This window comes from Olea europaea, chromosome 6 (genome assembly GCF_002742605.1).
Source record: "Olea europaea var. sylvestris chromosome 6, O_europaea_v1, whole genome shotgun sequence".
In the NCBI taxonomy this organism is placed as follows: Eukaryota; Viridiplantae; Streptophyta; class Magnoliopsida; order Lamiales; family Oleaceae; genus Olea; species Olea europaea.
Window position 1 is genome coordinate 21,483,184 of NC_036242.1, and position 12,813 is coordinate 21,495,996.

The 12,813-nt window shown below is 35.0% G+C and overlaps 1 protein-coding gene across 1 annotated transcript; it reads right to left on the reverse strand.

Annotated features, from left to right (window-relative positions):
* Window positions 1-2,247: 2,247 nt before the first annotated feature.
* LOC111396151 lies at window positions 2,248-10,943 on the reverse strand. The gene is made up of 14 exons (XM_023022471.1): window positions 10,578-10,943; window positions 8,947-9,020; window positions 6,977-7,054; window positions 6,383-6,458; window positions 5,802-5,866; window positions 5,533-5,634; window positions 4,453-4,542; window positions 4,282-4,356; window positions 3,883-3,915; window positions 3,705-3,785; window positions 3,554-3,613; window positions 3,238-3,300; window positions 2,796-2,834; window positions 2,248-2,708 (listed from the first exon to the last, which is right to left on the reverse strand). Exons 1-14 carry the CDS (start codon window positions 10,618-10,620, stop codon window positions 2,526-2,528), a joined length of 1,062 nt encoding a protein of 353 aa, XP_022878239.1. The 5' UTR covers window positions 10,621-10,943; the 3' UTR covers window positions 2,248-2,525.
* Between the last annotated feature and the right edge of the window lie 1,870 nt (window positions 10,944-12,813).

The following is a 12,813-nucleotide window of genomic DNA, read 5'->3' on the forward strand; positions in this document are numbered from 1 at the left end:
AATGTTGATGTGAAGATAGCGAATAAAATGAATTTTGATGTTGCACAACTTGCTATAGATCCTAGAATAAGAAAGAAGATAATTATCTTATTAGTGTTGTCGTTATGTTATTTTTAGCATTGTCATAATATCCATAATCGAAAATTTCGACTTTGATTAAATTTTGCCCGCACTGAACAAAATTCCTGGCTCCGCCCCTGACTCTGACCTTGGTCACAAACGCTTCGTCATGGATTTCACTCCGCTACGGAGGTGCCAACAAGTGTGGGATGTAAAAAGAAACAAAAGAGAATAGAAATATATATATATATATATATATATATATATGAGAGAGAGAGTAGAGATGATTAGGGTTTGGAAGGATGGGTGGTATAGGAGTGGATCTATAAATTAATTTATAATATTATATATTAATGTTAAAATGTGGAATTATAGTCTAATTTTTGAATAATCAAACCTTAAATCCGTTTTTTGAATTGTAATCTTTAAAACTCTGTGAGTGTAATTTCTACTAAGATAAAATATGTTCGACATAAAATTATATTTAAAAAAATTAAAGCTTAAAAAGGAGGTTTCTTGATAAGAAAATTTGAAAGTCCAGTCATCCAAGAGTAAACTCTAGAAACGGGCCTCCAAACGAGTAATCCGACAGACAAAATTACAATCTCTCTCAAATTTTGATCCTTGTATGTTTCCATGCAGTTGTTGACTCTTACGGGAAATGCCAATTCTTGAAATTGGTACTAATAATATATCTAATTCTTTGGATAATATGGGAAAGAGTTTAGATGACTTCAATTCTCATATTTAGAATTAGAAGTTCAAAATACCTACTAAATAAAATATTGCGACCTCTTCGACTATCCATCTCCCACCAAGAGCTGAAATTTTCTAAACTAAACGATTTCTTTATCTACTTTGATACCATGTTAAATCGAAACATCAAAAAGAACCCGACTATTGCAGAATCCAGACTAATGTCATCCCAACTTTAGAATTGTATATATTTATTTTTGTTTTTGTTCATTGAAAGTTCTGCACAGCAAAGCCCTACATATTAATTGTTGAATTATATGCAGTGCATCTTCAAGATGCACAATAATTATGACATTATATGCCAGCATTAATTTGATACAACCCTCTTTGTTTCTTCTCTTGTTGGGACATCATGCATCTGCAAAAAGTGAATACATACATGCTCGTATATACATGTACAACGCATTCCTATAAGAATAATCGCTTACTGTGATAATCGTTCTACGTAACATCATACATGGTAGTTTGTAATTCGATGTATTAATATGATAATTTTTTCTTACATCATATATCAAATCACTAACTGTTACATGTATATCACATTAGGCGACTGCGATAGTAAGTGACTGCAAATAACATTATTCTTGCTGTAAAGGTCAATTCATTTCTCCAAGCTTAACATGGTTCTTGAACGAGAGTCCGTAGCTTTTTTTTTGGCGATAAACTCATTCCCCTTACCAAAAAAATAAAAATGGAAAAATTGTTGCCTCAACTTAGACCAAAACTCCTTACAACTTGCACCAAAACGCAGGAGATGGACCCTTCTAACTATAAAGAAAAGTCACACCTAAAAACTTACTGTAATAATCTCCATTTATCCAAGATTCCCCGTAAATGAACAATTGTCCCCACACTTTTACACAACTCCCAGCACAGCCAACACTTGGTTCTTTTTACCACTTTCCATGATGCTAATGTTCAATTTCTATATTATAGTGTATAAACTGGATGTGTATTATATTTAACCAACTTCCTTTTCTTTTCTTTTCCTCTCTCTCTCTCTCTCTCTCTCTCTCTCTCTCTCAAATAAAATGTTGCCTCGACTTAGACCATTCACCACAAAACGCAGAAGATCGGTCTACATTTGTGAGGTGGAGACCCTTTAACTCCAAAGAAAAGTCACACCTAAAAAGTTACCGTAGTAATCTCCATTTATAAGATTCCTAGTAAATGAACAATTGTCCCCACACTTAAAAACACAACTCCCCAGCTGCCAACACGTGGCTCTTTTTTACCACCTTCCATAATGCTAATGTCTACTCTGTATAGATTGATGATGTGGATTATATTAACCAACTTCTTTCTCTTTCCTTATCTCTCTCTCTCTTCCATGTCATCAATCCGTACACAATGACGTACAAAAAGTATTACTCATGTTCGATACGGGCACCAGGCAGTTAAAAGGTGTTTTATGTTATTGAAAGATTTGCATTCTCAAAATTTATTCCTGAACATGGAAACATAATGTATCTTATATAGTGCTACATAAAAAACATGTCCTACTCGTATGGAGAAATTCTGAATTGTATCAGCAACTTTTACATACATATCCTAATAGCAATCGATAACATCAGCTCTACAAAATTGGTGACCATAAACGGGATTGACTAAGCTAGCCACAGATTAACTATGAACACTTCCCCTCTCTCGGGGTACAAAAATATGTTTTCTTATAGGTTTCCAATTGTTTATAATCTTGGACATAGTGCTTACTTGAAAGACTGCATTACGCTGCAACTTCTTGTGAAAATAGGAACATTCCTTCCAGAGAAGTTTCTTCCAAACAGATTGGAATGGGAGTTCTCAATGTTTGAGTTTTCTGACGCATGAACTCCATTAGAACGGGTGCTTAGGCTTGACACCCCAACGCTGTCTGATACACCGTAAATATCCTAAGAAGCCATGTGAGAGGAGAGGTCAGACACGACTTAACTCGGGCAAGCAATTGGAAGATGTTAAAATGAGCAAGCGTAAATTACCTTCAGGCCAGAGGCAGAAACAGTACTTTGCGAAGGATGCTGAAAATTAAATGGATAAATCAATGGGAAAATTAAGATAAACCCACATGTAATTGAGATAAACGTCAAGCAGAACATGGAAAAAAGCAGGGTAATTGACAAAGTTTTTAATGTGCAAAGAAAGTCATTATATATATTTACTGGTCACGTTTAACAGATTTAAAAAAATAAAATAAAAATAAAATAAATTTTGAGTTTGGGTGATTAGGCTGTCAACTCCTACACAAAAGCCGTTATGGTGATAGAAAACGGCCAGATTTCTAGTAAACATTCAGTATAAGTCTAATCACGTAATTGGTAGTTTCCATTCTCTCAATTCTTTAGGTTCTGGGTTCAAGTACTTTTTTGTGACATATGCCAGAGATTTCCAGGCAGAAACGCATCAGAAGTAAAGCTCACTAACCTTGTGAGAAGCATTAGAAGTAGAGGGTGATGGTGGCTCCGAATTGACAGGCAAAGATGCAGCCTGTGAAGATAAGTAAGCAAAGTAAATACAGGTGATTAACACAACACCTGAGTATGTCCAATTTTTCTTTATTATTGGGGAGAGGAGCCAAAATTTATTTTGGTTCAGAAAGCTGAATTTATCAATTCAATAGATTATGAGTAGTCAGTAGGCAAACAATACTTTTTATGAAGGTCAAAAATACATATTTACAATAGGATTTCACGAGTAACTCAGCAAATGCTAATATACTGAAGTGAGATCAGGTTCTTACCCTTGACGCAGATACTGGTGGCAATTGAAGTGTGAGCATTGAAGAACTCGATGCAGCTCCCTGAAAAGTTCAAAGAATATCATTAGGAAATCCATAAATATCAGTTTATCACTATAATTAAATAGTAAAACAGGCAAGTTTCTGTTCATGCCTCAATCTGCTCCCTGGATTTGCTATTTTCGAGACCCCTTACAAAAGCAATCAACTTCCCCACTCCAAAGTTTGTTACATTCTACAAAGAGGACGATATAAAATTGGCTACTATATTAGGAGGCAAAATCTATCAAATGAACTCAGACACAAAATTTTCAATTTGATGTAAATATTACCTGTTTCCCTTCTATTCTATTTATTTTGGTCTCCTGCAACAGGACAATGATAGAAATTAGTCCTGATCCATAATCAAATATACTCATTTGATATAAGAAGATAACAAAGAAAAATCAGATGCATGAATATAAAATGAGTAATGCTACATGTACATAATTATTTACATACTGGTTCACGGATTGATGACATGGAATTAAAATTTAACTGATTTTCTTCTCTCCTTTTCTTTCTCTCTCTCTCTCTCTCTCTCTCTTCCAAACTGTTTTTTTCTCTCTCTGTACACCAATCTGTAAATAATTATGTACATATAGCATTACTCATATATAAATTTGCACGGCCGCAAGTGCCTGAACACACATGAAAGCACATGCACACACATGTAGAGGTAGATTAATCACCAGGGATTGCACTACTTGGTGAACAGAAAGCACATCTGCACCTATCAGTTTCATATCACCTCGTAGTTCAGAAACCTACACAGATATGTTACGTGCTCAATTGCTTCATAGGATATCTTGGTCATTATAGCACGAAAACTGAACCGCTACTCAACTATTAATTCTTCTAACCTCTTCCTTTGTTGCAGCTGTATTTTCAGCACATTCATCAATTTTACAATCTACACTGTCAATTCTTGAAGATAAATGCCGCTTAGTAGCCTGCAAACATAAAAGAATTAATGGAGACAGCACAAACGATACAAGTTAATGACATTGACATACAACAAAATCCAGTATTAAATGCATAACCACAAACTAGAAGAAAATCATTTTGGCCGTTCATGGTTGACAAAATGATTTATAAAAGAAAGAAAACAAACCAATGTCATTACTGTGATAGACTTCCAATACATTGATTGCAGAAATACAACAAGGTACACACGTTTAACAGTACATATTTTGCAGCTTATCGTAACCCAACACAGGGGGATTGTAAAATAGGAAATCACACAGGCATGTAGTAACACAAAGTTGATAGGTGACTATTTCAAGAATGGTGTTCCAGAATGATTAAACTTGCTTGCACATCAAGTGCATAACATTTAGGTCATCTGGGTCTTACTATACAATTTCTTAGCAAATATACAAACACATAGCCCTTGTTTGAGCCACATTATTTTTCTTAGAATGTATTTTTGAATAGTGTATTAATGGGAAATGTGTGGTTAAAAAATAAAGAAAAGTTTTAGATTTGCGTGTAATATTATTTTATTGAAGAATGTGGTTGAAATGATGTTAAATCACTATTTAAGAATGTATTTTTTTGAAGAAATGTGGCTCAAACATGGCCATAGTAACATAGACCAATAAGACCACTAATTAGTAGAGATTATAATAGAAACATATTATAAACTAAGCCCCGTTTGTTTCTTATTTTTGGAAGAATGAGAATGAAAAATATAGTCGTTACGGGCCCCACACAAGAAATAAAAATTCAAATTTGATAGTTTAATGTGATGGACAACCGTCATATTTTTCATTTTAACGAGGAAAGAATGGGAACCAAACATTGGCTAAATTGATATTATTAAATCATTTAGAGCTAGAAATAATGAAGAGATTACAGAGCATATGGCACAATAACTCTCCATAAACAAGTAAATTCCATAGCATCCAAGAAGAAAATGAATTTTAGGAATAAAAACTTGCCGAAATCGATGAGTAAACGTTCTCAAGCTGTTTAGCCACAGAAGAGCACGCATCATTTAAGCCACGCCTGGTTGCAAACATCATATCAGAAATTTTCCAACCCTGCAAGCGCATACACATTTGGAAAATCGTATCAACCGGCTAAAAGATGTGGTAGGGGGAGGGTGTTATCCTTAAAGATGGTATCAAGCACATCCATTATCGATTTTTTATACGATTTAAGTAAAATTTGGAACTATAAGTACAATTTACAATAATAACAACATTACCTTCCACCAAATGTAGCCAGATCCAACAACTACAACAACAATAATTATACTATATTTTCCTGATCCTGTAAATAGTTGGACAAGATTAAGTCAATCTAAAGTGTCATAATTTAGTCAATGTGAGGGGAAAAAAGGAAAATTGCAGTCACACTATCACAGTACCCATTTTAAAGTTCTTATTAGTGGATCCTTAAATTCATATTTATGGAGAAAACAAGTCATCTATGACATTTTATCTTAAACAGACATAACTTCAATGAAAATAATATTTTGCCCTCGTGTTCAAACAAAGAAAAAAGAAATGCATGGAAGAGAAATTTTAGAAAGGAAAAAAAAAATCCCGAATATTTGCAGCCAAAATAGAAAGAGCCAAGCACAACTTTGAGGGCCTCAAATTGTAGCATTTTACAGAAGGATATCAGTGTGCGACAAGAAAGCGTTCATTAGTTGAAAATATCAGTTTCAAATTAATGAACGACTTTAGCAAGAGAAATAAGATAAACATTGAAAGCTTTGGCAAGGGAAGCTTATAAAAATAATTTTCTTCACGTATCCAACTCAAAATTGGTGATAACAACAACCTGAATTACTTGATGTAACAATTGTAACAGATCTATTTGATGCCAGGAGTTGCAGCTCCTGCCGCAAGCTATTAACCTGTAAAAATTAAATATTCAATTAATTTCTGCATTAAAAACATTTAAAATATGTTACATATTTCTATTAATGAGGAAACATTGTTTTAGTAATCCTGATTGAGGCCCGCCTCAGAGCGAGGCAAACAAAAAATAACTCCAAACTCTGATTGTGTGGCAGTTTTTGGAGGCACATAGCCTATGGCTTGTGAAGTGTGTGCTCTTTAATTCTCAAGTCTTACTTATTTTCCTTTTGGTTGGGCTCAAAAAACATTAGAAGTTTAAGTTGACCCACTTTAGGAATAGCAACTTCCCCCCACTAGAGTTTATTTTTATTATTTGCACACTTTAAATTGTTCTATTATGAATTTTGAATATTATTTATGACTTGCAATGAGCTAATTTTACATTTAATATTTTTTAGACATTTTGGGTTTACAATGAGGCTTACACCTCACGTCATAAAGGAAAAACACGTCATTACCTAATTACACATTTTCAAACGCTGCATGTAGCTTATTGAGAAGAAAAAATGCATACCTGCTGCAGCAAAGAATCATTTCGTGGTTTGGAATTTGAAGTGGATGAATCATCTTGTTTAAGTTGCTTCAAAACAATCTGCCATTTAATAAAAATGTAATGAGCAGAAAACATGATGGAGGGTCAGTTGAAGAATTCCAGCAGAGAACTTATAAGCAGCAGTAGAGAACAAGATAAGCAACAGAGGGAAAGATAACCACAGCAAGAAGAAGAAGCAGGGAAGAAGAGAAGAAGAAGAAGGCAAGAAAGGGGGGGAGGGGGAGGAGGAACCGGAGAGGAAGGAGAAGAAACCGGAAACGAATGCTAGAGGGGAAGAAGCAAGGGAAGAGAACAAGCCGAGCAATTCAATCTTCAATTTACAATCATCGTCCCTTCAAATTACATTACCAAGCCATATAAATAGAGAAACCAACAAACACAGAAAGTTTGGGCAAACCCATTATGTAAGCCCAATAAAAACATAAAGCACGAATAAAGATAGTCCAACTGTACGAGCCCAAAGTAAGTGATGTCCTCATTAACTCTCCTAGGTGGGAGAAAAACTCGACTCTATCGAGTGAACAAATAATGAACGGCTACAGTCAAGCTCCCAATCATTAGCAAAAGTGACTAAACTCATGCGCCACGGAGAGCGATCTTTCTAAAGAACCAAACATCGAAATTCCATAATTGATAATAATGAAAGCTGCAGCTTATTCCCAAGAATATGGTCCGACCAAGGGGACAGTTTTTCCTTTTAATCAAGTACTAATACTGGACTCCAAATAACCAACACTCATACAACTCATTTCCAAAATTTTCACGTGATTGTGGTTCATATATTATATTGGATGGAAATTGGGGCTGCTGTGTTGTGGATTTGGTTTGGGCTAATAGTGTTAGTATTGGTGGTAAGCTGTTAGGATAGTGTGCTAGCTTGATTGTTGGTTGTGGGGGTTGGCAGTTACAGAGAAACGGCTACTGCTTAGTATGGGTTTTGGTGGTTTGATGAAGATGATGCTGGGAGTTGTTGGGTAGTGTAGGGTGTTGTGGCAGCTGCTATGAGGTTGTGCGTGAGGTGGTTATTGTTTGTAGCATTTTTTTTCCCCCATTTTTAGACTGTTGATTTTGAGAAGGAGATGGTTGGGTAAGCAACTATGATTTCAGGTTGCAGTGAATAACAAATTGCTGGAGGTAAATTTCAGGTATTACAGGTTTCTCAACAGCAATTTTTGGAATTTGATGAAGATATCACTGGGAGTTATTGGACAATGGTTTTGAGTAGTGCATTGGGTTGATTGTTGGACAGCAGTGTTTGTTTGGTTACTATCGATTGGATATTGTTTGTGGTTTGAGTGCAACTCGAGGTTTGTTTGGTGTAGTAGAATAACAGGTTGCAGACTGGTGAAGATGCTGGGAAGTTGCTCAGTTTGATTGTTGACCTAGGTTTAGCTCTAATACCAAATTTGATGTAGGTTCACTTGAAGTATTCCAGCGGAGAACTTAAAAGCAGCAGTAGAGAAGAAGATAACCACAGTAGAAAGAAGAAGCGAGGAAGGAGAGGAAGAAGAAAACAGCAAGACAGCAGAAAGAAGAAGCAGGGAAGAAAAGAAGAAGACAGCAAGAAAGAAGGGGACAAACTGAAGAGGAAGGAGAAGAATACTAGAGGGAGAAGAAGCAGGGGAAGAGAACAAGCCGAGCAATTCAATCTTGAATTAATCCAATCATCATCCCTTCAAATCACATTACCAAGCCACATAAATAGAGAAACCAAAAAACATAGAAATTAAATGGGCTTGGACCAACCCATTATACAAGCCCAATAAAAACATAAAGCATAAATAAAGATAGTCGAAAGGTAGGAGCCCAAAGTAAGTGATGTCCTCATCAAAACAAGATCTACTTCAATCACACATTTTAGAGCAGTTTCAATAGGCTGGACATAGAATCCACAAGAATTATGGGGAGATTGTTGCCAAGACGAAAAGTACCTTAAAAGCACCAGAAAAAAAATCAGACACATTTGATGTGCGTCCTTCTTTAGCAAGAACTGACCCAACAAGGCCTGCAAATATAAAAGAGACATATTCTTAAGAAAGAATCCTGACAAAGACATGTAATAAACAAAACTGAACAATACCAATCAACTTCGACAACATTACAGTCACCGCAAACTCATATTAATACCTAACCTTAAAAGAACTAAGGAGTGCATAAGTGCATTAAAAGCAACTATTTCACTTGAATGTGCAAAGACTGAATTGAATGGAGTGGCTAAAAAGGATAAATGTAGTCGGCCCCAAAAAATTTGGGAATAATGCTTAATTTGTTGTTCTACATGCAAAAACTAGTATTTTTCAGAATGACAAGTGTTACAATTTTTTTTTTTTTATTATGTAATTAGTATATTTAAGCAAGCAATAAAAGGATGCAGCTGACAGACACAAAGAAACAACAAATCAATAAAAAATCACTGTAACAAAACAATGTCCAATATAAGTCGCTGTAAGTCTGTAACCAACCAAAAATAACCCATATGTATCATAGCACAAAAGATAAGAATTCAGATAAACAAAAGTGCCACTAAGATAAATAGCTAGCAAGAGAACTGAATTCTAGCAAGCTATATGTTATTCCTTGCTACAGCCATCTTTCTGCACAAGTGATTTCTCCTCATAATGCATGAAGCACGTGAAAGAAAGCATAAGGCAATTTCCAAATCATTCTAAGCATAAGGAAAAGAGTTGTCAAGATATTTCAACAGGAAACAAAATAAACCGTTTTCTACCCCAACCATTTAAAACAAATGTTATCCATTCTTTCAGGACAATAGAATCTTAATCAAATCAGCCCTTACCCTATTTTAATTTTTTGTGGAATACTGAGTCCATGTGTCATCAAGAAAATCAATTCATGCAACATCAGGCTCACATTTTCCTTGTAATCAATTTCTGCTCTACAAAATCCCAAATCCAGCTTTCACCTCAACTCCAGATGACAAAATTCATTTTATTTCTCTAGATTCAAAAATTTTTTTGCTTGCTTTTGCCCCTTTTCATTTTTCAGCAACTTTATCGGAATACTTTTTCTTCTCATATTTTTCATTAGTAATGGAAATTACATTATATAAGCCAAAACATCTCCCGGATGATTTCATTATTGGTAAGGTAGTCATACTTCCTTAACCTAAACTAGAACTTGATTTAGTGGCTCTTTTGAAAGGCGTGAATGCAAATGTTAAGGATGAATGCCATACAAATCCATAGCTAGCTGGTTCTCCTGAATGAATACAGGCGCAGGAGCAATTTACTAGACATCTAGGGGTAAAGCACTAATTCAGTGCTCACCATCATAATCCTGCCTTCCCCAGGAAAAAAAATGTTCATATAAGTTAACCGGACAGCCAAATCATTGTAAGAACGGAAATTCATCCACCTAACAAACATTACAACAATAAGTACAAAACCTATCAAGGACTTAGTCAAAAGCCTAAAACTTTCACCCGTATTCGAGCAATGACAACTGATCAAACTCCAATACACAACAAAATCAGCAATTATATATAATCATTAATTTCACAATAATCACTTATTTGCACTGCATAAATCATGAGTGCGCGTACCAGCACCAATGATGAGCGTTAGCTTGCCGATAGGAAGGGCCATAGGCTTTGCTTATACACAATTGATTGTTGTCAATAGAATTATGCAATTAAATAAAACATTGAATCTGAATAAAAAGGATATAAAATCTGAATAAATGAAAGCTTTTTCGAGTGTTGATGTGAAAGAAGGAATGATGAACTTAAAGAAAACTTTTCTTTTTTCCTTTTTTTTTTAATAATTTAGAATGCAGTGAGAAAATAGCGGATCGAGAATAAAACATTAGTTGAACCCTCTTTGTTCACTGAGAGAGAGTATTGGAAATTTGGAAGTAACGAAAGGCGAATTGGCTGTAAAATGGAAAGAAAAGGCTTGGGAGAGTTTACTGGATTTACGATTGTGCCCTTGGTGCTCATTGGCCAAATTTCAATGGACGGTTATTTCATAGAAAAGAAAAAGAAACATTAAATCCATGTTCGGTATGAGTTAAAATTAAAATTTTAATTTTGAGGGCGTTTGATAACCATTTTTATGAAACAATGAATGGAAAAAATTCATATTTCATGTGTATTCTTTACATCATTTTAAAAATCAGGTAAATAATTTGAAAATTCAAAACTCAAGTATATATTTAATTAATTAAAAATATTTATCAAATACTGGTCACAGATTCATAATTATATATCACAAATTTATTTACTGGTCACATATTATCAAATTAATTAATCACAGATTATTTTGAGGTCACAAATTAAAAAATTTGTAGGTCACGGATTATTTCGAAGTCACGGATAAAAAATTTACAGGTCACGGATTGTCAAATTCTTAGGTCACACTTAAACAGCTTGTTACGAATAACTAAATGGTTGGTCGCATGTGTCAAAAAGTGATCACATACCACTGCTACCATGAAACGACAAATAATCAACTCTCCAACCACCAACCACCACTTCCACCATCACCAGAAACCACCAATACCGTCACCACCAAACCCACCAACAATACACAACCCACAATCTCACCACCATCTCCACCACCACCCAATTCACCACACCGCCAACACCACTGCACTTACTGTTCCACCACCAACCAAATTTGAACCTATGAACCCAAATCACCATGGTACCATCGGTCCACCACCAACCAGATTTGAAGCCACCAACCCACCACACCACATATGCACCACTACAAAGGTCAACACACCATTGCACACCTGCGTGCCACCACCTTGTCGCCATCGCCGCCACCTCCACCACCACTAAAATCACGAGACATGATCGAATGATTACTGCATAGTCATGCCTCTACCACATTGATCCATTCGTCAGCCCACACACCAGTGCACGTGCTCCAAGCAAAGTTGCATTAAACGCCCGTCACCACCAACGCACCCGCACCCACCACCACCGCAACCAACCACACCACTATCTCACAGCATTGATCTAAGTGCCAGCACATCAAACAACGTCGACTGTCATCTCCGATCTCTTCATCACAGTAGCACCACCAGTGTTGCTTACGTGGTGGAGACGCGTTGGTGTTCGATGGTCAGTGTTACAGCGACGGAGGCGGCGTTTGACAGGGAGGAAGAGATGAGAGGGAAACAGTGAGTAAGAGTGAGAGTCGGAGTGGGAAGAATGAATTAAAATTAGGGATTGTAATTGAATTAGGGTTTGGAATTATTATATTCATACCTGATTTTTGAATTCCAATCTTGAAACACCTGGAAATCTATAATTTCCACAAAATGAATTTTAGAATAGTAGATCGATGGAGAATATGTGATATAAAATAAGAAAAAGTTTTTAATTACTTACAATATTATTTTAATGAAGAATGTGTAGTCAAAAAAAATAAAGAGAAAAATGTATCTTGATAAAAATGAGAATCAAACGAGCCCTTAATAAGTCAAATTTTAATCATATATTTTATAGAATTCACTATTTTTTAACCACACAGTTTAGCAATTTTTTCAAAATCTACCAAAAATTTTATTTTAATCACCATCAAACAAGAACTAAATTCAGTCCTTGTTTGAGCCACATTTTACCAAACGTTCATTTTTTAAAACTCATTTTCAATCACACTTTATCCAATAAAATAATTTTATACATAAATCGAAAAGTTTCTATTATTTTTTAACAACACATTTTTCAAAAAAAAAAACATTATTTCAAAATACATTTTCTAGAAAATGGGATCAAACAAGCCTTCAATTTAGGAATTAGGATATACATATTTTAAAAAAATTATTTA

What these genes read in the sequence shown, in the direction of transcription:
- LOC111396151 (XM_023022471.1), bottom strand. Translation starts at nt 10,620, where the DNA reads ATGGCCCTTCCTATCGGCAAGCTAACGCTCATCATTGGTGCTG. An exon ending in TTTTTTCTGGTGCTTTTAAG is followed by an intron (nt 7,055 to 8,946) that starts GTACTTTTCGTC and finishes ATTAAATGGCAG; the next exon opens with ATTGTTTTGAAGCAACTTAA. An exon ending in ATGATTCTTTGCTGCAGCAG is followed by an intron (nt 6,459 to 6,976) that starts GTATGCATTTTT and finishes TAATTTTTACAG; the next exon opens with GTTAATAGCTTGCGGCAGGA.